The following is a 21792-nucleotide window of genomic DNA, read 5'->3' on the forward strand; positions in this document are numbered from 1 at the left end:
TAATAACAGGCCTCCCATTTTTACTTGGACCGAGGCCAGGGTCATTACTCAACCAGCTCTTCAGTTTCTGTGTGTGTGTGTGTGTGTGTGTGTGTGTGTGTGTGTGTGTGTGTGTGTGCCTGAGCATGTGTGCATCCGTGCAAAGTCCCACACACCTTAGGAGCCTGCTGAATCAACCCATGGGAAAGGAAAATAATAGCAGGTTGGCAACTGGATTGCTTCAAGCCCATCAGGGCAAAGATACCGGAAAATGTTTTTATTAGAAGTTTGGGAATCAATTAAAAAAGTGCCGGTTTTCTATTCCCTAAGAGCTTTTGATCAGAAAAGTTTGGCCGGGGGGACATGTTTAGGACAGGGGTCCCCAACCCCCCAATCCGTGGAGCAGTACCGGGCCACGGCATGCCAGCAACCGGTCCACACAAACGAGCAAAGCCCCATCCGTGGGATGCAGGCAGCACACAAAACCACGCACCCTCCGGTCCGTGGAAAAGCCTCTCTCCACGGAACCCTAAAGGTTGAGAACCTCTGGTTTAGGACACAAAAACTAGGGTGGAAGGGGTTACAATCTAAGTTTAGAAAATATATTTAAAATCCAAGCTATTCAATAAAGCTGAATGGCTGGACCAAGAAAGAAAAGGGTGGTTTTATTGGATATATAGTTGTAGCTATAGAAATCACAGCAGTGGGCTTTCCCCCCCTCCTGTCTATGTTTTATGGGTCTATTAAGCTTATTTTAGTATTTTCCAAGGGGCACAATGGCTCAGCTGTTAAAGATGCTGAGATTGTCAGATGGAAAGTTGACAGCCCGGGTTTGAGACTCAAGCACTTTATGACAGGGTGAGCTCCTGTCCCTTGCTCCAGCTCCTGCTCACCGAGCCGTTTGAAAGCATGCAAATGCGAGTAGATCAATGGGTACCACTTTGGTGGGGAGGTAACCGCATTCCGTGCATCTCGGGGTTTAGCCATCCTGGCCACATGACCCTGGAAAATGTCTTCGGACAATGATTGCTCCCTTGGCTAAGAAACAGAGATGAGTACCACCCCGGAGTCAGACACGATTGGACAGTGAGACTTATCACTTTTTTTTTTTTGCTAACTTTGGATAGGTTCATACAATGCTTTCCCCCAGGTGGACTGTACAAAAATATGCCGAAAAGACTGAGATTCTTTGTACAGGCTGGCGGGCAATTTGTCCCTTTTGTAATTAGCCTGTTTTTTTAGGAAAACGCTGTTTCACCTCGACGTGCTCACATCGCTTGTGCCTCAAGCTGAGGCCGAAGACAGGGGTCATGTTGACCGTCACCCCGTCGGGAACACTGAATTGCAGGTCTTGTAGCAAAATGGCCAAGAAAAGGAAGAGTTCCCGTCGAGCGATGGGCTCGCCGATGCATCGCCGTTTCCCTAAACCGAATATCTGGACTTTCTCACGTTCATCCATGTTGATTTCTTTCCCGCTGGCAGTGAGGAAACGCTCAGGAATGAAGGCCGAGGGGTCTTTCCAAAGATTCCTATGAAGAGGATGCGTGGAATGAAGGATGGAGGCCAGCAGCTCAAAAATATGAGTTTGCTGACTTGACTTCACACACCACGTCAAGCCTTAATATGGTTGCTTGACTTGGGCTTAGCAAAAGCCAGAGAGACTCCAGAGAGTCGTGTTGTAGCCAACAAACCATGTTTTAGCAAGCTGTGGTTGGCCCCACAAGGAGACCTATTGGAGACCAATTCCTCCAGCAAGGAGAAATTTCCTGACAGTTGGAACAATTAATCAGTGGAACAACTTGGCTTCAGAAATTGGGAGTGCTCCATTACTGGAGGCTTTTAAGAAGAGACTGGATGACCATTTGTCTGAAATGGTATAGGGTCTCCTGCCTGAGCAGGGGGTTGGACTAGAAGACCACCAAGGTCCCTTCCAACTGTGTTATTTTGTTATTTCTGTTATTTCATGAGAACTCGCTACTTACTCATCATGGTGGACTTGCCACAGGTTGATAAAGACGCAGAGGTCCTTAGGGATGAAGTAGCCCTTGAAGAAAGTATCTCTAGTGGTGCTAAAAAAAGAAAACAAGAAAATATAAATTTGTTTTTCCAAAGGCAACAAAGAGTCTGCCTGGTTGGAAAGAAAAGGAAGATGGGGCGGGGAATGGAGGTGAATTTTCAAACCAAAAATATCTAACTATAATTATTAGAGGATACGGTCTGGTAGATTTAGCGTTGCCTTTCTGCAGCAATACAGATATTGAACAAATTGTCAATGGAAGAGAATATTTGCAGCTCAGGGTTGAACTGAGGGGTCCTTGGTGTTCTCTGAGCTTGGTGGTTTTCTTGCAGATGTTTCATTATCCAACTAGGTGACATCATCAAGACCCGATAATCACCATCCCAGCACCCTCAACACCATCAGATCACTGATGATATGACCTAGTTGGGTAATGAAACGTCTGCAAGAAAACAGTCAAGGTCAGAGAGCACCAAGGAAACACCCCCCCCCAATGGCCTATAGAGATGGGCTCAGGGATGGTTTTCTTGGCAGCCCCCACCCAAATCTGACCCATTGTCAAAGGTGATCCTTCTTTATTGCCCTTTCCAACGACACCAAAGTGGAACCCATTCTGTTCAAGACAGAAAGACTCCCCCCCCATTACACCAGTTCTTGGTCTCCCCCTCCATTACACCTGTTCTTGGTCTCCCCCCCTCATTACACCAGTTCTTGGTCTCCCCCCCCTCATTACACCAGTTCTTGGTCTCCCCGCCCATTACACCAGTTCTCGGTCTTCCCCCCCTCATTACACCAGTTCTTGGTCTCCTCCCATTACACCAGTTCTTGGTCTTCCCCCCATTACACCAGTTCTTCGTCTCCCCCCCCCCTCATTACACCAGTTCTCGGTCTTCCCCCCCTCATTACACCAGTTCTTCGCCTCCCCCCCCTCATTATACCAGTTCTCGGTGTTCCCCCCCTCATTACACCAGTTCTTGGTCTCCCCCCCATTACACCAGTTCTTGGTCTTCCCCCCATTACACCAGTTCTTGGTCTTCGCCCCTCATTACACCAGTTCTTCGTCTCCCCCCCATTACACCAGTTCTTGGTCTTCCCCCCTCATTACACCAGTCTCATGAGAATCCATGAATGGTGAGATTCAGCCTGACTTGGTGGATCTGACCAGGTTCGGGGACTGGTTTGGGGGCTCATCTATCTCTCTTTGGAATGTGGGACTTACCAGTGAGGACGTGTGAATGGCAGAAAGCTAGAGTGTCTGAACACTTCCAGGATGAAAGCTTCTGTGTAAGGGAGCAGGGACCGATCGGATAAGCGCGGCTTCCGTTCTCTGCCGATGGTGACATCTGGAAGGTGGGGAGGAAGAGTCAAAGATCTTCCCTTTTCCTTGAGAAGACCTTATCTCTCAAGCTGTGCTGGGCATAGGGAGGGACCTTGCAGGTGAGGATGAAGTGCTACTGCTAAAGCAATGGTCAGAGAAGGGGAGTTTGAGCCTGGCCCAAGAGAGTAATTCAAGAAAGCATCCCAGATAAGCCCATGTGAAGATCAGTTTCTCAGTTTGGCCTACATTGTAGGGCTGACAAAGGTCGTGTGTATGTGTGCCTTAAGTAATAATAATAATAATAATAATAATAATAATAATACCAATAGTAATAGGCTCCTTGGGTGCAATCCCAAAACAACTGGAGCACCTCTTGAACACCATTGGCATTGACAAATTCGCTATTAGTCAATTGCAAAAGGCGGCCTTATTAGGAACTGCTTCCATCCTGCGACGATATCTGTAATACAATCAAACATCCACATCTGCCTATCCCAGGTCCTGGGTAAGGACTCGATAGGTAGACAAAATGCCAAATCCAGTCTGAACATCTGGCTGACTGTGCGATAATGCATAATAATAATAATAATAAAGTTGGAAAGGACCTTGGAGGTCATCGAGTCCAACCCCGTGCTCAGTCCGGAAACCCTATACCATTTCAGACAAATGGCTGTCCAGTCTCTTCTTAAAAACTTCCAGTGTTGGAGCATTCACCGCTTCTGGAGGCAGGTTGTTCCACTGGTTAATTGTTCTCACTGTCAGAAAATTTCTCCTTAGTTCTAGGTTGCTTCTCTCCTTGATCAGTTTCCACCCATTGCTTCTTGTCCTGCCTTCAGGCGCTTTGGGGAATAGCTTGACTCCCTCTTCTTTGGGGCAGCCCCTGAGATACTGGAACACTGCTATCCTGTCCCCCCTTCTCTTCATTAAACTAGATATACCCAATTCCAGCAACTGTTCCTTATATATAATCTGGGTTGTTTTGGTTCCCCCCCTCCCCCCAAGGCTGAGCGTAAATTTGCAAACCCAGCCTCTTATTTTGTTCAGTGAAGAATCCGTTGGCCTTGCGGGACTAATACATTCAAATAAATAAATAAATGCCTAAGAAAAATAACTCCTGCTTCCAAATTCGCTCTCCTGGCTGAGAAGGAAGAGATCCTACCATACCTATTTCTTCCTGGATCTTTTTCTGAATTTCGGGATATGAGATGAGATACATAATGGACCAGGACAACCCGGTGGATACTGTGCTGAAACCTGTAACAACAGACGACACACACAAACACACACAAAGAGGACATGGCAGGCTAGAAAACAGCCCATCTTGCCTTCTGGACTTACACGGGAGTCTCACCTGCGGGACGGCTTTTGCCCAGATGCTTCCACAAATATAAGGTGACCAACCGTCCTCCTTTAGGGTGGACAGTCCTCCTTTTGTAAGTTCTGTCCTCCCTCGAAAAGTGTCCTCCTAAATGTCCTCCTTTTCGATATTTGAAGACTAATCTGCAGGGCTTTTTTTTCTCATAGAACGCTCAGTATGGCATTCCAGCACCTTTTTTGATGTTTTTTTTTCAACTTTTGCATGAGCTGTGCTACTCCCCCTATTGGCTTTCGAAAGCCAATAGGAATTGCTGCTGAGCGTGCCAAACACCCAACCGGCAAACTTTGCACATGCAAGGTGTCTGCACTGAAGGCAAATTGGCAGGAACTTAGCACCCCCGCCTGCTACCCAACTACACCATCTCCTAGTTAGTTCCAAAGATACTGTGCTGTGGGAGCCGCGGGGCCGTCTCTACACGGGGCTGCGCAGGGTGGGCGGTGGTGCTGGTGAGGTGGCTGCAGGCAGGTTGTGTCGACCGCAGGCTGCCCCCCAGGGCCGGAGCTGGCGTGGCTGGTGCTTTGGGAGCCGCAGGGCCCGTTCTACATGGCAGGGCAGAAGTGTTGGTAGGACAGCTGCGGGCAGGGGCATGGCAGGCGGTTGACCTTCCATGGGCTGAGCCAGTTTTTACGATATTTTTTTCTTCAATTTATTTGTGTCCTCCTTTTCATTGTAAAAAAGTTGGTCACCTTAACAAATACCTTTCCTTAGGGAAGGAGAAGTGAGATTGCTCAAGGTCCAATCAAATCCAGTCCCAGGTAAGGAATAAATGCAATTAAGGATTCTCCCGTTATCCCACAGTAGCCACTCAGAAGCCAATGAAAGTGTCCTGGCTTGTGGGAACGGCCTTGGGAGACGGGAGGAAAAGCCAGAGAGTGGATAACTGATATGTAAAAGGCTGCTTAGCTCATAGAAGACCTTCCCTAGTTTTCCAGAGAGAAAAAGGAAAGAGGGGTGTGTGGCAAGTTGTGGTCGTCCTCAACTTACAACCAAAACAGAGGCCAACATTTCTGTTGCTAAGCGAGAGAACTGAGTTTTCCCCATTTTACGACTTTTCTTGCCGCAATTGTTTAGCAAGTCCTTGCTGTCATTCAGTTAGTTGCCCGGTCGTTAAGCGAATCCGGCTTTCCCCAATGGACTTTGCTTGTCAGAAGGTCACAACAGGGGATCACGTGACCCTGGGGGGCACTGCGACTGTCATAAATTTGAATCAATCGCCAAGGGTCTGAATTTTGATGCCACGACCACGGGGATGGTGCCAGGGTGGTTAATTGTGGGGAAACGGTCATAAGTGGCTTATGGCGCTGTCGTCGTAACTTTGAATGGTCACTAAATGAACTGTCGAGGATTACCTATACCTTGAGACTTGCTAGATTAAAGTTAGCCCTGCGAGGTAGTCTGGACAAGAAGCCCACCAAGGAATACTCCTGTGACTTTAGACCCTTGGGTGAAGACCTTACCAGCTCCAAAAATGTCATTAACCAGGTTCACAATCATTCCAGGGGGGAGCTGAATTTTCCCCTCAGACTCCAGCTTCTGTTTTTGGCTTTCCTCAATCAGAGAATCGGTGATATCACGGATGTGGTCCTGAAAGGAAAGATCCACCAAAACCATTTTCATAGAGTTCCATTGGTCTTTCATCCAATTTAGATTGGATTGTGTATTAGGAGAATAGCAAAAGTTAATTCTGATGACCAGGGGGGCAAATTCACCAAATGTCAGAATTTGTGGAACCATAAGAAAGGCTGAGCGCCAAAGAATGGAGGCCTTTGAACTCTGGTGCTGGAGAAGACTCCTGTGAGTCCCTTGGACTGCAAGGCAATCCAACCGGTCAGTCCTAGAGGAGATCAACCCCGACTGCTCTTTAGAAGGCCAGATCCTGCAGTTGAAACTCAAGTACTTTGGCCACCTAATGAGAAGGAAGGACTCCCTGGAGAAGAGCCTGATGCTGGGAAAGATGGAGGGCAAGAGAAGAAAGGGACGACAGAGAAGGAGGTGGCTGGATGGAGTCCCTGAAGCAGGAGGCGTGAGCTTCAATGGACTCCAGAAGATGGTAGAAGACAGGAAGGCCTGGAGGAACGATGTCCATGGGGTCACGATGGGTCGGACATGACTTCGCAACTAACAACATTGTGTCTTACCTTCCTGAAGCTCTCATAGTGCTCTTTAACGTTCTTCTGCAGGAAGTGATTAAATTGCTTATTGTAGTTCTGAAGCTTTTTCAGGCTGCTGGGAAGATACAGAAGAAAAGGGATGAAGTTGACTAGACTTCCCGAGCCTGTGGATTCTGCAAATTGCTCACTGTTGACCACAATGTTGAGCAATTCCTCATCCTCGTAGTCGTAACGCTTGCCGAAACATATGGCCAAAATTACGTTGGCCACAGCGACTGTCAAGTACAGATGGGGGTCAAGGCGGTTCTTGGCAAGCATGACCTCCTGGAGCTTTGCCATCAGATGGTTGGCCTCCTTGGAGACGAGGTCTTCCAAGAGGCAGGGGGAGAAGGAGGTGAGGCTGGGCAAGGTAGCAAAAGTCTTCAGGGCTTTCTGAGTCAGCTTCCGACGAGCGAACCACACCGGTCCAGAATCCGTGCTGAAAGCCAGACTCTGCCCATCGGACACATGGCGGAAGACGTAAAGGTCAGGACGTCCCTTGAAGTCTTCTCCTTGTCTCACGAGAGCTTCCTTGATGGTCTCAAGCCCACTCAGCACCAAGACGGGCTTTGTCCCGAGGTGGATCATCATGATGTCTCCATAGGTCCGGCTCAGTTGAGTTAAACTGAGGTGGACATTTTTCCCCACATCCAGTAGGTTGCCAACCAAGGGGTAGCCCCGTGGTCCAGGGATTTTCTTTAGGCCCTGGGGGGTCTTTCTCTGAAAGGACTGGAGGACGAGGAAGAGAAGGCAGAAAACAGCCAGGCCAATGAGGACCTCTGCTGCCGAAACTGATGCCAGGATCCAGGAGAGCGACATGGCAAAGCTGGATACGGTCCTTTCAAAACTCTACTGGAATTAGAGAAAAAAATAGGACAGGGGGCAGAATTAGGAAGGCAAAATCAGCACAGGGAGTCCTTGACTTACGACTACAAGGGGGACCAGGATTTCCATTGCTAGGCAAGATGATTGTCCAATTTTATTACTTTTTTGGCCACAACTATTAAGCGAATCACTGCAGTTGTTAAATGAATCATATGATTGTTAAGCAAATCTGGCTTGCCCTGTTGATTTACTCCTTCTTTTCTTTCTTTCTTCCTTCCTTCCTTCCACTCCCTCCCTCTCCTTCCTTCCTTCCTTCACCTTTCTTCCTTCCTCCCTCTTTCACTCTCCCTCCCTCCAACTCCCTTTGTTCCTTCCTTCCTCTCCTTCCTTCCACTCCCTCCCTGTCCTTCCTTCCTTCCTTCCTTCCTTCCTTCCTTCCTTCCTTCCTTCCTTCCTTCCTCTCTTTCACTCTCCCTCCCTCCCTCCCTTCCTTCCTCCCTCTTCCTTCCACTCCCTCCCTGTCCTTCCTTCCTTCCTTCACCTTCCTTCCTTCCCTCACCTTCCTCCCTCCCTCCCTTAATAAATACCTGGTAAAATCAGGAGGAATAAGAGCTAGCAGTGAAGCCAAGATAGCCCACAAGTAAAAGTTCTTGTCCAAATGTCTTCAGCTGTTTCTCTTGCTGCTGAAAGTGTTCTGTGCTCTCCTATCTGGGAAATGATGATTCAACCCACAAACTCTCCAAGTCCAGCTGGAGAAAATCCAAGGAACATATTCCAGCACATGACATTGGGCTAAAAACAGATAATGAGTAATGTGCTTCTTGATTACCAAGATAGCATGCACGCCGCCGCCCCAGTCCTAGGCCTTCAGCTGGGTTTTATAAAACTGTTAGAGAATTTTAATTTCTCTATTGGTAAAAAAATAAATCAGAAGCTCTCACAGTGGACTGCATTTAGCTGATTCAAATAACTTTATATTTATATAAAAATATTTACAATACCATTCTTTTTTACAGCAACATAGCTTAATGAAGACTTCTTACATAAACAGACCAGAGACAAACCTTGAGACTGGAAATCCAGCTCCTAACTCAATACTCTTTTTTGCACAGACTCAGTAGCACTTTCTTCACATAGGCTAACTGAGTTACCACATGACTCTTCCTGTTCATGAATATTCCAACACTCCTCCCTTCATGACAGGAAGAGACATCAGACCTATTGACTTAACACATTTTTTAATCGTGAAAAACATTGTGCCACTAGCCTGGCCTTATACTGTACATCATTATTTGGCAATACCTTTTTCTTATATACCCACTTACAACCCACAGCTTTGGTTCCCTGTGGCAAAGTCACTGATTTAAATACTTCATGGTCTCCCATGGATTTCATCTCTTTATCCATGGCCTCCTTCCATCTTTCTTGTTCAGCTTTTGGTAATGCCAACACCTCTTTATAACTTCTTGGCTCATACCACACATTGCAAACCTTTACCTTGCTGGCAGAATACCTGTCAGGCGGAATTCTTTTGTTACATCGCTCTGACCTACGTGGTATTAACTGCTCCTGTGTCTCAAGTCTTTCTGGCTTCATGTCTTGTTCAGCCTCTCCTCCCTGAACATTGACATCTTCAATAACGATTTTTTCATCATTAGATGAGTTATTGTCACTAAACAGATCACTGTCATTAAGTGAGACATACCCAGAATTTGCATTAATTCTGTCCCAATTTTGTTCTGCAAAATTAGCAGACCTTGAAATTATAATTCTTTTACTTCCATCGCTAAAGCGATATCCTTTTGACTCTGGCTCATAGCCCACAAACCTGAGCTTTCTTGCCTTTTGCTGTCCCTTTCTTCTGATTTCTTTAGGAATATGTACCCATGCAATACTTCCCAAAATTCTCAAATGTGCCAGTGATGGCTTTCTCCCATATAGAACGGCATATGGAGGAACTCCACAGCCTGTTAACTATATAATTGGCAGTCAATATGGCTTCTCCCCAATATGACCTGCTCATACCAGAATCCTCCAATAATGAATCTTTCATTGTTTGCAAAACACCATTCCTTCTTTCAGCTACACCATTCTCTGCTGCTGTGTAAGGATTTGTACATCTGTGTCTTATCCCCAACTGCCCCAACCATTGTTAACATAAATTCAGTACCTCTGTCAGTTTGCAACTGACACACTTGTTGTCTGTACCTTCTCTCTACAAAACTTACCCACTGTTTGAATTGTTGTAGCACCTCTGTCTTATCTCTAAGCAAGTAGCAAAATGAATACCTGCTATAATCATCAACAATTACCAGTGCATATTTTGCTCCTCCCAAACTGGCTTGCATAGGTCCCATCAGATCTGCATGGACCAGCTCTAAAACTCTTTTTGTTTGTCTTGTGCTACATTTACTGGGAATGCCTTTGACTTTGATGCTTTGCATACTGCACAGTCCAAATATGTTTTGCATCCCTTCAAATTTAGCCCTTCTGCAAAATCTTGCATTTGCTGCAAAACTTTAAAGCTTGCATGGCCAAGTCTTCTATGCAGAATATGAACACATGAATCATGCTCTGCAACACTCTTAAATATATGGGAACATTGAACCTTTTGTCTCTGCAGTACATATAGATTATCTTCCTTTATGCCTTCTGCACAAATATTCCCATTCCTTTTGATGAGACATTTCCCATTTACAAAAATGACCTCAAAACCTTGTTTGTCTAAATTAGACACACTTAACAAATTATGTTCCATCTCAGGTACACAAAGCACATTGGTAAACTTTGATTCCAAATATGGAATTTTTACATCGCCTTTTCCAATGACTTTTGCTTTCTGGCCATTTGCCAAAGCCACAGCTTCTTGTGCTACTGGAACAAACCTGCAAAATAATTCAGACTCATTAACAATTGTTTGACTTGCCCCACTATATATTAGCCACTTGTCTCTGTTGTTGCTATAGCAAACTTTTGCAACACCAAAATGTTCCTTTTGCAAAGCAGTCCTTTTTGGTTGCACAAATGTCCTTTGCTGCAAACAGTTCCTTTGGAAATGTGTCTTTTCTCCACAAATGTAGCAAGTCTTTCCTTGCAAAGCTCTCTTCTTGCAAAATCTCTCTTTTGTTGCAATTTGGTCCGGGTCCGATCTGCTTGTTTCTTCTCCTCTGGAGACTTGCAGTTGGACCCCCTTTTCAGGAATTTCTCCTCCTCGTGGCTGCTTCTAAAATGGCGTTTTTCTTCTTCATTAAGCAAACATGCCTTTAAAGCTTCAAAATTTAGTTCTTGCTCTTCTTTGCACTTAAATATGGCAGAAACTGTGTCCCAGGTTTTATCTAAACTGTTCAACACCAATAAAACCTTCTGGGACTCAGGGAATTTACTCCCACGTTGTTCTAAATCCAAAAATAAACTTTGCATTTTATTTAAATGCTGTTCCACAGATTCACCTGGTTGCAAACAGGCCCTGTAAAGTTTTCTTGACAATTGCACTATATTGCATGCAGAAACATTCACGTGCACGGCTCTCAACTTCAACCAAATCTCCTTTGCAGTCTTTAAATTTGCAACATTTAGAAACTGATCATCATCTAAATTCAAGATGAGATAAATCATTGCTTGATCACGGCTTTTCTGATCAACTGCTGCAAACACTTGTGGTGGATTTTCTACAATATACCACAACTCTTTAGCTTTCAGCAAACATTCCATTTTTGCAGCTCATACAATGTAATTCTTCTGGCCCAAATGAGGCACAGAGTTTTCTTCAAATTCTATTGCAGCCATTCTGCTAATTCTGCCTTGTTCTTATACTTTCTAAACACAGGCAATTTCTTCCAGCTTTAAATTACAATGCAGTCCTTAGTAAGCTCTGGGCCCATAACCTGTTAGAGAATTTTAATTTCTCTACTGGTAAAAAAATAAATCAGAAGCTCTCACAGCTGACTGCATTTAGCTGATTCAAATAACTTTATATTTATATAAAAATATTTACAATACCATTCTTCTTTACAGCAACATAGCTTAATGAAGACTTCTTACAGAGACAGACCAGAGACAGAACTTGAGACTGGAAATCCAGCTCCTAACTCAATACTCTTTTGCACAGACTCAGTAGCACTTTCTTCACATTGGCTGACTGAGTTACCACATGACTCTTCCTGTTCATGAATATTCCAACAAAAATCTTTTCGCTTTAGGCCTCTGCCGCCCTGTCCAAAAAAAAGGTTCAATCAATCAGTCAATTTCAACTTCTCATGGGAAAAACAAAGATCTTGCAAAGTTGGAATTGATTGATTGAACTTTTTAGTCCCACCCAGTTTGCTGTTACCACTGCAGCCACACCCACCCAATGGGCCACACCCACCCAATGGGCCACACCCACCAGGCACCCGACGATGCATAAGTGGGTTTTGGGTTGCAGTTTGGGCACTCAGTCTCTAAAAGGTTGGCCATCACTGCCCTATCCTGAGCCAAAAGCAAATGAATAAATTTAATAAGTAAATAAATAAAATAAAACAAGGCCCAAGATGGTTCACGGTGCTGTGTGAACTTGTCAATTCTTCAAAGTAGATCGGACTACAGGAGGAAACCAAAGTCATCCTAGCTAGTACATTTTTATTCAAGGATTATTATTATCTTCCCCTTCCTTTCTCTTTATCTTCAGAGGGTCTTTTCTGAGATGTGTTCTCACTTTATATTTCTGCCTTGGGCATAGATTTGCTTTATCTGACTGTTGTCTTGGTTGCATCTGTTTCTCCTGACCCTCAAGATTCTTCCTTCTACCCATCACAGGACCATGCCGGAGTAAATTGTCACCAACAAGGTGATTGATGACTTCCATTTTCAGCCCGCCAGCTGCTGGTCTTCTTCAAGGAAACTCAAACAAAGAGAACGATGTTAGTTTGTTTACTGAAATGTATGAGACTCTGGAAAGAGTGCAGAGAAGAGCAACCAAGATGATTAGGGGACTGGAGGTTAAAAGAACAGTTGCAGGAATTGGATATGGCTAGTCTAGTGAAGAGAAGGACAAGGGGTGACATAACAGCAGTGGTCCAATATCTCAAGGGCTGCCACAAAGAAGAGGGAGTCAAGCTATTCCCCAAAGCGCCTGAAGGCAGGACAAGAAGCAACGGATGGAAATTAATCAAGGAGAGAAGCAACCTACAACTAAGGAGAAACTTCCTGACAGTTAGAACAATTAACCAGTGGAACAACTTGCCTCCAGAAGTTATGGGTGCTCCATCACTGGAGGTTTTTAAGAAGAGATTGGACAACTATTTGTCTGAAATGGTCTAGGGCAGGGGTAGGCAACCTTGGCTCTTTTATGACTCGTGGACTTCAACTCCCAGAATTCCTGAGCCAGTATGGCTGGCTCAGGAATTCTGGGAGTTGAAGTCCACGAGTCATAAAAGAGCCAAGTTGCCTATCCCTGGTCTACAGTCTCTGTTATTCTGTTAAGGATTCAGGTGAACAAAAATGAACTGCCTAATGGTACAACCAGCTCTTGTTATGTTATTGGGGAACCATTTTTTTCCCATGCTTCCATGGTAAGGAGAACAAGATGATCTTGGTGGAACATTGGGGTGATGAGTTCATCCCTTGGTTGAAAAAGGACAGGATCTCCAGACCAGACAGGATAAAATCAAGTTAAAGATTATCCAACTTCGCGTGAGAAGCCCTAGAGAGCAGTTTCTATGCCAATGTTCAAAGCCAAGAGAGAAAACTGATAGGGATAAGGGGGGGGAGGGGAATTCAGGGTATCTGAAATTGGACTGGTAAGAACAGCCCAAAGGAAGAATTTGTTTTTCTGAAGGAACACATTAAATGACCAGAACTTGTCAGAAGCTGGAGAAGATTCATTGAAGTCCCTCACCTGGACTATCTCAATGGCCTGGATCAACGTAACTTATTTCCTCCATTATTTTTCCCTACTAAACAAAAGGGCCAGGTGGAGAAATGGAAAACCACAAAATATAGAAATCTGTTATCCATAACAGTTGTATGTTGCCATTCATTTTACTGACTTGAACGAACAACTCAACTTTTTTTTTTTTTTTGCTAAGCTAGTCGTAATTTTATGGCTGGGGAAATCTGGGAGTTGAAGTCCACAAGTCTTAAAGTTGGGAGTTAAAGTCCACAAGTCTTAAAGTTACCAAGGCTGGACGCCCCTACGTTAGGTCAAATTGGAAAGTTGGGGAAGAAATATTGTAGGAGAAGGCAGTGGCTATCCATTTCTGTTCTACTGCCAAAGGAAACTCTACATATATGTTCACGAATTTACCAGGAGCTGAGCCTAACCGGGGAGAAACTTTACCTTTATCTTGCACAAATAGTAACCCCTACCTTTATTGTTCTGAAGGCTCTCTGTCAAATCTTTTATAAACAAAAGAAATTCTACGGCACTTGAGGCTGCAAAGCCAAAAGGGAGATGTCTAAAGTTGTTTTGACTGAAGATATTGCCACTCATTGTCAAATAATATTTACATTCTATCTCCTGACAAGCTGGGTGAAGAAGTGTTGGTAAACCGATCCTCCTTGATCTCAAGGAGGCCAAGTTGGACAGTCTGTTTTAAAGGTGGCTAGGGTCCAATTTTTTCCCAGCTGCTGGTTTTTCAAGCATTCAAAAGCTCCCTCTTACTGTCTCTCCTTGGAATTGATCCCTCTGGTTCTAATGTTAGTAATTTGGTCTTATATTGTCTAGGGGATGGCTCCTCCTACATTACTTCTCAGGTTTCTAAATTTCTTTTAAGAGCTGTAACTATTAGAGGAGAACGTTGTAATTCTCTTTAGCCAAGGCTTCTGGTGTTAACTGTTTGTGACTGTATTTTTCTTGTGTTTTCTTTTGTTGCACTTGCATTTTGGTCTGTGACTGTAAAATAAAAATTACTATAAAGGCTCCCTGTTCTTGCCGGCCTCAAGAATTGTGGCTAACGTTTAAACAAGGAGGGTGGTCCAATAGTCCAGTCACCGTTGGAGAATCAAAGGCTCGGGGTTCGTGGGCCTGTGATGGAAACACACACTTAAATTTAGCAGGGAAAGAGGCAGGAGAAAAGGAAGAATACAGGTGGTCCTCACCTTACGTTCATTTAGTGACCGCTCAAAGTTACCACGGCACTGAAAAAAGTGACTTATGACTATTTCCCACACTTACAATCGTCCGTGGTTATGCAATCAAAATTTAGAGGCTTGGCAACTGACTCATATTTATGACGGGGTCACGTGATCCCTTTTGCGACCTTCTGACAAAGTCAATGGGGAAGCTGGATTCACTTAACAACCGTGTGACTCACTTAACCACTGAAGCGATTCAGTTAACGACTGGGCCAAGACAGGTGGTAAAGCGGGACAAAACTGACTTCACAAACGTTTCGTTTAGCAACAGAAATTTTGGGTCCCTAGCTATGAAAAAGGCGTTCAGCTGTATGGATTTTACAGAGAACAAACGGTATTTGATAAGATTTTGTTAACTACAGATGAGAAACTAATTAAGAAAATGTACAACTTATTAATGTTGGAAGTGGAAAGCGAACAAGTTAAAGAAACAATGATAAGATGGGCAAAAAAAATTGGGTATAATATAGAATTAGAAAAACGGCAAAATTCATGGGAAGGAAATTATAAATTGACAAGGTCAACATAAAGAAAATGTATATAAAATGTTTTATAGATGGCACTTGCCACCAGCAAGATCAGCGAAAATGTTTAAAAATATGTCAGATAAATGTTGGAAATGTAAGCATAACTCAGGCACATATTATCATGTTTGGTGGACTTGTGGCAAAGCTAAGAAGTATTGGAAAAAGATACATACTCGGTTAGAAAAGAAGTTTGGAGAGTACATAGATTTCAAACCTGAACTTTTTTAATTAGGTATAATGCCAGAAAAGATTAACAAACAAAACCTATATTTGATTCTACACATCACAACAGCGGCAAGAATAATATTTGCGCGATATTGGAAAAATGAAGGAGTACCACCAGATGAAGAAATAATTTAAAAAGTACTGGAATGTGCAGAGAGGGACAAATTAACTATGAGACTGAAAGGAAAAGAAGAAACAGAATACTATCAAACTTGGGACTTACTTTACCGATGGATAGAGGAAAAAATAAAGGACTAGGAATTAAATATGTATTAGCAAGACAGCACCTTGGTTGAAAAATTATTATTGTATGCATGGGAAAAATTAATAAAATCTTATAAAAAAAAGAAATTTTGGGTCTAATTGTGGCCTTAAGTCAAGGATTACTTGTGTAAAAAAAGAAATTGTTGGTGTGCCATTTTACAGACTGGGCAATAGACTACACACAGGTACAACAAGATCTAGACACACACTGAACAAATGGGGCTAACTGGTGGCCTCTGCTCTTTGCGATTGTGGTGCCATGCAAACATAAACACATATGTATACCTGTCCTTTGTATCCCGATCAGTGTAGACTTGGGGACCTCATGGCAGCATGACAAAATGTAATTAATGTTGCTAGTTTCTGGACAAAGTCTGTTTAACTTTTAGTCTTGCATTTTATATTTGGGGTTTTATGTTGCATAGTATGCCTTATTTTAACTGTGATGCTTCTGACATGAATAAACCAAACCAGGGAGCAAAATGATTTCAGAAACCACAAGCTGAGAGTTGCAAAGTTTTAGGCCAACCTCTCTCGCTCTCCCTTTCCCAGGTTACAAGATGTTGACATGTCTGGGATTGCCAAACCCCCCTTTGGGAACATCTGGCCTTATCTCCATGTTAAACATTGCCCAGGGTTGCGTGCAAAGCTAGTTGGTCAATATTCAATAGGTTCTCCACTGCAAACACAGAGAGAAGGGGCAAAACCAACAGGGCATGGAGGTTCACTCAACCAGAGAGCTCTGTTGGCTGGACACTTGGGACATGGATTTTAGCCAGTGAGTGGTTAGAGGACAGCACTATCCCGACAGCCCAGGACCAGGTGCCAATTTTTGAGTCCAACACATTTGAGGGCCTCCCAGGTTGAAGCAGGCTGACCCAGAGCTCCTTTTAGTTTTCATCTGAAAGAAATCTCTGTGATTCATTTAGAGCAGTGTTTCTCCAACCTGGCAAATAGAATAGAATAGAATAGAATAGAATAGAATAGAATAGAATAGAATAGAATAGAATAGAATAGAATAGAATAGAATAGAATAGAATAGAAAATATGGGGTGGAGTGGAGTGGAGTGGAGTGGAGTGGAATGGAATAGAATAGAATAGAATAGAATAGAATAGAATAGAATAGAATAGAATAGAATAGAATAGAATAGAATACGTGGAGTGGAATGGAATGGAATAGAATAGAATAGAATAGAATAGAATAGAATAGAATAGAATAGAATAGAATAGAATAAATATGAATGGAGTGGAGTGGAGTGGAGTGGAATAGAATAGAATAGAATAGGAATAGAATAGAATAGAATAGAATAGAATAGAATAGAATAGAATAGAATAGAATAGAATAGAATAGAATAGAAAATATGGGGTGGAGTGGAGTGGAGTGGAATGGAATGGAACGGAACGGAACAGAACAGAACAGAACAGAACAGAACAGAATAGAATAGAATAGAATAGAAAATATGGAGTGGAGTGGAGTCGAATGGAATAGAATAGAATAGAATAGAATAGAATAGAATAGAATAGAATAGAATAGAATAGAATAGAATAGAATAGAATAGAATAGAAAATATTGAGTGGAGTGGAGTGGAGTGGAGTGGAGTGGAATGGAATGGAATGGAATAGAATAGAATAGAATAGAATAGAATAGAATAGAATAGAAAAGAAAATATTGAGTGGAGTGGAGTGGAGCGGAATAGAATAGAATAGAATAGAATAGAATGGAACGGAACAGAATGGAATAATAACTTTATTGTCACTTTAAATGTACATTAATCAGCAAACATTAAAATGAGACTTCATTGTATACAGCTCTCAAAGTGTAACCACCTCCAATATACACTGCATAAACATGACAATTGTTGTTGTTGTTGTTGTTATTAACAAGCAAAGTCAATGGGGGAAGCCAAATTTGCTTAACAACCACATGAGTCCCTTGACAAGAGCTTAAGAACACAATTCTTGAATTGTGAGCTGCCCATAGTTTTCGGCTGAGATGAGGCGGCTGTAAAAATCAAATAAGTCAAAGACAACAAATAAGGTGTGGCAAACTGCCCTAACCCACTTAACAACTGCCTTGCTTAGCAATACAAACCCGGGTCCCGAATGCGGTCGTTAAATTGAGGACTGCTTGTAATAGATTTACAAGAGAATTTTTCTGACAGTGAGAGCCAATGGAACAGAAGTTGCCTTCAGAAGCTGTGGGTGCTTCATCACTGGGGGCTTTTAAGGAGAGACTGGATTGCCATCTGTCAGAAATGGTGTAGGTCTTCTGCTTGGGCAAAGGGTTGGACTAGATCAGTGATGGCGAACCTTTTAGAGGCCGAGTGCCCAAACTGCAACCCAAAACCCACTTATGCATCTTCGAGTGCCAGGTGGGCGTGACCCATTGGTTGGGCGTGGCCCACTGGGTGGGCGTGGCTGTGGTGGTAACGGCAGACTGGGTGGGACTAAAAAGTTCAATCAATCAATTCCAACTTTGCAAGATCTTTTTTTTCCCCGCGAGAAGTTGAAATTGACTGATTGATTGAACCTTTTTTTTTTTTTTTTTTGCACACGGCGGCGGAGGCCTCAAGCGAAAAGGTTTTATAAAACCCAGCTGAAGGCCGAGGACTGGGGCGATGGCGCGCGCAGCCACAGAGAGGGCTCTGAGTGCCGCCTCTGGCACCCGTGCCATGGGTTCGCCACCACTGGACTAGAAGATCTACAAGGTCCCTTCCAACTCTGCTATTCTATTCTATTCTATTCTATTTCATTCTAATCTATTCTATTCTGTTCTGTTCTATTTCATTCTGTGATTCTCTTCTCTTCTATTCTTATTCCATTCCATATTTCCTATTCTATTCTATTCTATTCTATTCTATTCTATTCTATTCTATTCTATTCTATTCTATTCTATTCTATTCTATTCTTATTCTATTCTATTCTTATTCCATTCCATATTTCCTATTCTATTCTATTCTGTTCTATTCTATTTCATTCTGTGATTCTCTTCTCTTCTCTTCTATTCTTATTCCATTCCATATTTCCTATTCTATTCTATTCTATTCTATTCTATTCTATTCTATTCTATTCTATTCTATTCTATTCTATTCTATTCTATTCTATTCTATTCTTATTCCATTCCATATTTCCTATTCTATCCTATCCTATCCTACTGCCATTCTCTTGAGCAAGAGTGCTAAATCCTGATGGTGCTGGGAGAATTTCTGTCCAAAGGACAGGGAACAACCGCTCCTTAGAACCCCAGACTGCAGAAAGCACGCCCTTGAAGTCTCCAGTAGCCAAAATCTAAAGCCGGGCGTCTGGGAATCTTATTTGCACAAGCAAAGAACAGCTTCCCATAACAAACCTTGAGAAAACCTTCGTGACAAAGCAGGTGAGAACGAAACATCCTGCCCACGCCAGGCTGGGCTAGGTACCATCCTTCTTCTGGCTGCAAAATCCTTGCGTGCCAGGCAGCCTGTACCTCCCATGCCCTTCCTGGACACACCCTGTTGATCTCAGGTTAAAACCTCAGCCTGCAAAAACAGGAAAGGTGGCAACTGTAAGATCCTGGTCAGCAAGCAGTACCCAGGGCCTACCTGCCTCCCCGTAGCAGATCCATTCTTTTCTTAGAGACACCAAGTGGGAACACTGGTGGGGCCCTTGCTCCTTTCGTTCAGATGAGAAAGTTCGAGTCGAAAAGATGGGGTGACCCCGATAAGTCCTCCCCTGATTTGCTTGGGCTTTCGAAAGGACCGAGGGCTTCTGCGGGGTCTGATTGGGAAAAAAATATATCAAGATGACAGCTTACCCTCTGACTGCTTTTTAACTAGGATTATTAGGGCTTTCCAAACTGGGCAACTTGTTGATTTCAGCTCCCAGAATTCACTAGCTGGGGAATTCTGGGAGTTGAAGGCCCTAAGTCTTCACATTGCCAGGTTTGGAGACCTCTGGATTGCACCACGAGAGTGGCCATCTTCTACTGGACCACTCCCCGCCAGCAAGGTGATTTGGAAGGGGAGCTGGTCAGCCACCAACTTGTCAGTTTGTATAAAACGAGGAGAACAACTTCCTCCACACAGCCTGCATCTAATCTGATGCAGAAGTGGCTGACACGGCCTCCTTTGGAACACGTGCTCCAATTTCCCACGAACCTGGATTTCCTCGTGGTCTCTCATCTCCACATTAAGTCCTCAACAGACCCACCTCCTTCCTAGCAGCACAATTCTCTCAAAGGTGCTTTTTGAAAAAGCAACTAGACTATTTTCCTTGAGGAGGAGGGGGGGGAAGGGGAAGGAGGGGGAGGAGGAGGTGGTGGAGAAGAAGAAGGAGGAGGAGGGGAAGAGGAAGAGGAAGAGGAAGAGGAAGGAGGAGGAGGAGAAGGAGGAGGAGGAGGAGAAGAAGAAGAAGAAGAAGAAGAGGAGGAGGAGGAGGAGGAGGAGGAGGAGGAGGAAGGAGGAGGAGGAGGAGAAGGAGAAGAAGAAGAAGAAGAAGAAGAAGAAGAAGAAGAAGAAGAAGAAGAAGAAGAAGAAGAAGAAGAAGAAGAAGAAGAAGAAGAAGAAGAAGAAGAAGAAGAAGGAAGAAGAAGAAGAAGAAGAAGAAGAAGAAGAAGAAGAAGAAGAAGAAGAAGAAGAAATAATTTCGTTTTTCATCCGAGAAGCTTCATCAGTTCTGAGAGCGGGGAGATGGAAGCTTCACATCTGATGAAGCTTCTCGGATGACAAGCGAAATGTTTTCTTCTTCTTCCTCAAGGGAAAAAAAAACTTGTCCTTTTGAAGAAGAAAAAAAAGCACCTTTGAGACAATTATGGCCTGGCTGAATCTCCACAGACACTCTTCCTTGCTCCTGTTGTTGTCAGTCACACAACGCACAACCTGTTCTTCCTGGATGTCCTATCACCCAAGAGGGACCCCAGCACCCCAGGGCCTGTTTATCTGCACAGGAAAGTCACTGAGCTGTGGCCAAAGAGCTTCTCACGCACAGGAGTGATCTTTTGCCCTCTGGGGCTAAAAAAAAAAAATCTCTTGCCCTCCTGCCTAAAAGCTACAATGATGATAATCTTTCACCCTAGGCCATTTCACACACAGGCACACGCAAGGCTACACAATCACAAAGCAAAGAACTTTTGCCCTGTCTTGACCATGTTATCTCCTCTGAAGCCCGGGCCATTCAGACTTCCACTTCAGGCAATTGGAAATATGTTTTTTTAAAAAAAATAAAAATGGGGAGCCAGCTTCAAAACGAATCCCCTTTTCCTGTTTGTGACACACAATCAGGCACTTTGCAAAGCTAACGTGCAAGCTAACGTGCAAGCATAACAGCAAAGCAGTTACATGGGGTACATTTTAGAGGTGTGAGGGATGTTTTATGTTTTTTTAAAAAAGGAGCATCAAAATATTGATTTTTTTAAAAAAAGGACAGATTAATAAGGAACAATACCAAGCTCAAAACCAATATAAAAGCAAATAATAGGGAGAAATTGTGTAGCCAAATACATTTTTAATCTTGACGAGAGACTTGTCTTGACACGTCTGTATTCAATATGGTTGCCAGATAGAGAAATTGGAAGAAGAGAATAATGGCATACGTGTTTAAAATACAAATGTATCAGCAAAAAACAATAACAGCTAATATTTCGTGAATGTCCTTTTTCTTCCATGGAGTGTCACAGGAAAAGTTAAATTGCTTCTTTATTTATTACCTCAAATTGCAAGCTACTCCGTTCCAAAAACTTTGAGTAGCTTACAAAATACCAATCTAATAGGATTAAAGTTGATTGATTATCTGTCATGTCAGTATTTACTCTTAATAACTACATAAATAAATGCTCTGTAGCAAACAGGATTATGAAAACAAAAGCTTTCATAGCAATATTATTCTTTCCAGAGGATGAAATAATCTCTTTTTAAAAACACTGGAGGTTTTGCAGAAGAGAGTGGACTGCTATTTGTCTGAAATGGTATATAGCAGTGGTTCTCAACCTGTGGGTCGGGACCCCATTTGGGGTCGAACGA

At 43.3% G+C, this 21792-nt stretch overlaps 1 protein-coding gene across 5 annotated transcripts; it reads right to left on the minus strand.

The window, feature by feature from the left end:
* Positions 1 to 619: 619 nt before the first annotated feature.
* On the minus strand, positions 620 to 19314 carry LOC120305539 (cytochrome P450 1A5-like). 5 transcript variants are annotated; one of them, XM_039337532.1, is made up of 7 exons: positions 19146 to 19314; positions 6831 to 7691; positions 6150 to 6276; positions 4479 to 4568; positions 3216 to 3339; positions 1962 to 2048; positions 620 to 1508 (listed from the first exon to the last, which is right to left on the minus strand). In XM_039337532.1, the coding sequence occupies exons 1-7, from the start codon at positions 19185 to 19187 to the stop codon at positions 1205 to 1207; spliced, it is 1635 nt and encodes a 544-aa protein (XP_039193466.1). In that variant the 5' UTR covers positions 19188 to 19314; the 3' UTR covers positions 620 to 1204. The 5 variants fall into 5 exon arrangements, with proteins under 5 accessions (XP_039193466.1, XP_039193469.1, XP_039193468.1 ...); XM_039337535.1 differs by having other exon boundaries at positions 6831 to 7694; positions 19146 to 19283; XM_039337534.1 differs by lacking the exon at positions 19146 to 19314 and adding an exon at positions 8255 to 8626.
* Positions 19315 to 21792: the final 2478 nt, after the last annotated feature.

The sequence above is a fragment of the Crotalus tigris genome, unplaced genomic scaffold (assembly GCF_016545835.1).
Source record: "Crotalus tigris isolate CLP2741 ecotype Arizona unplaced genomic scaffold, ASM1654583v1 scf7180000017683.1919423, whole genome shotgun sequence".
Classification (NCBI taxonomy): Eukaryota; Metazoa; Chordata; class Lepidosauria; order Squamata; family Viperidae; genus Crotalus; species Crotalus tigris.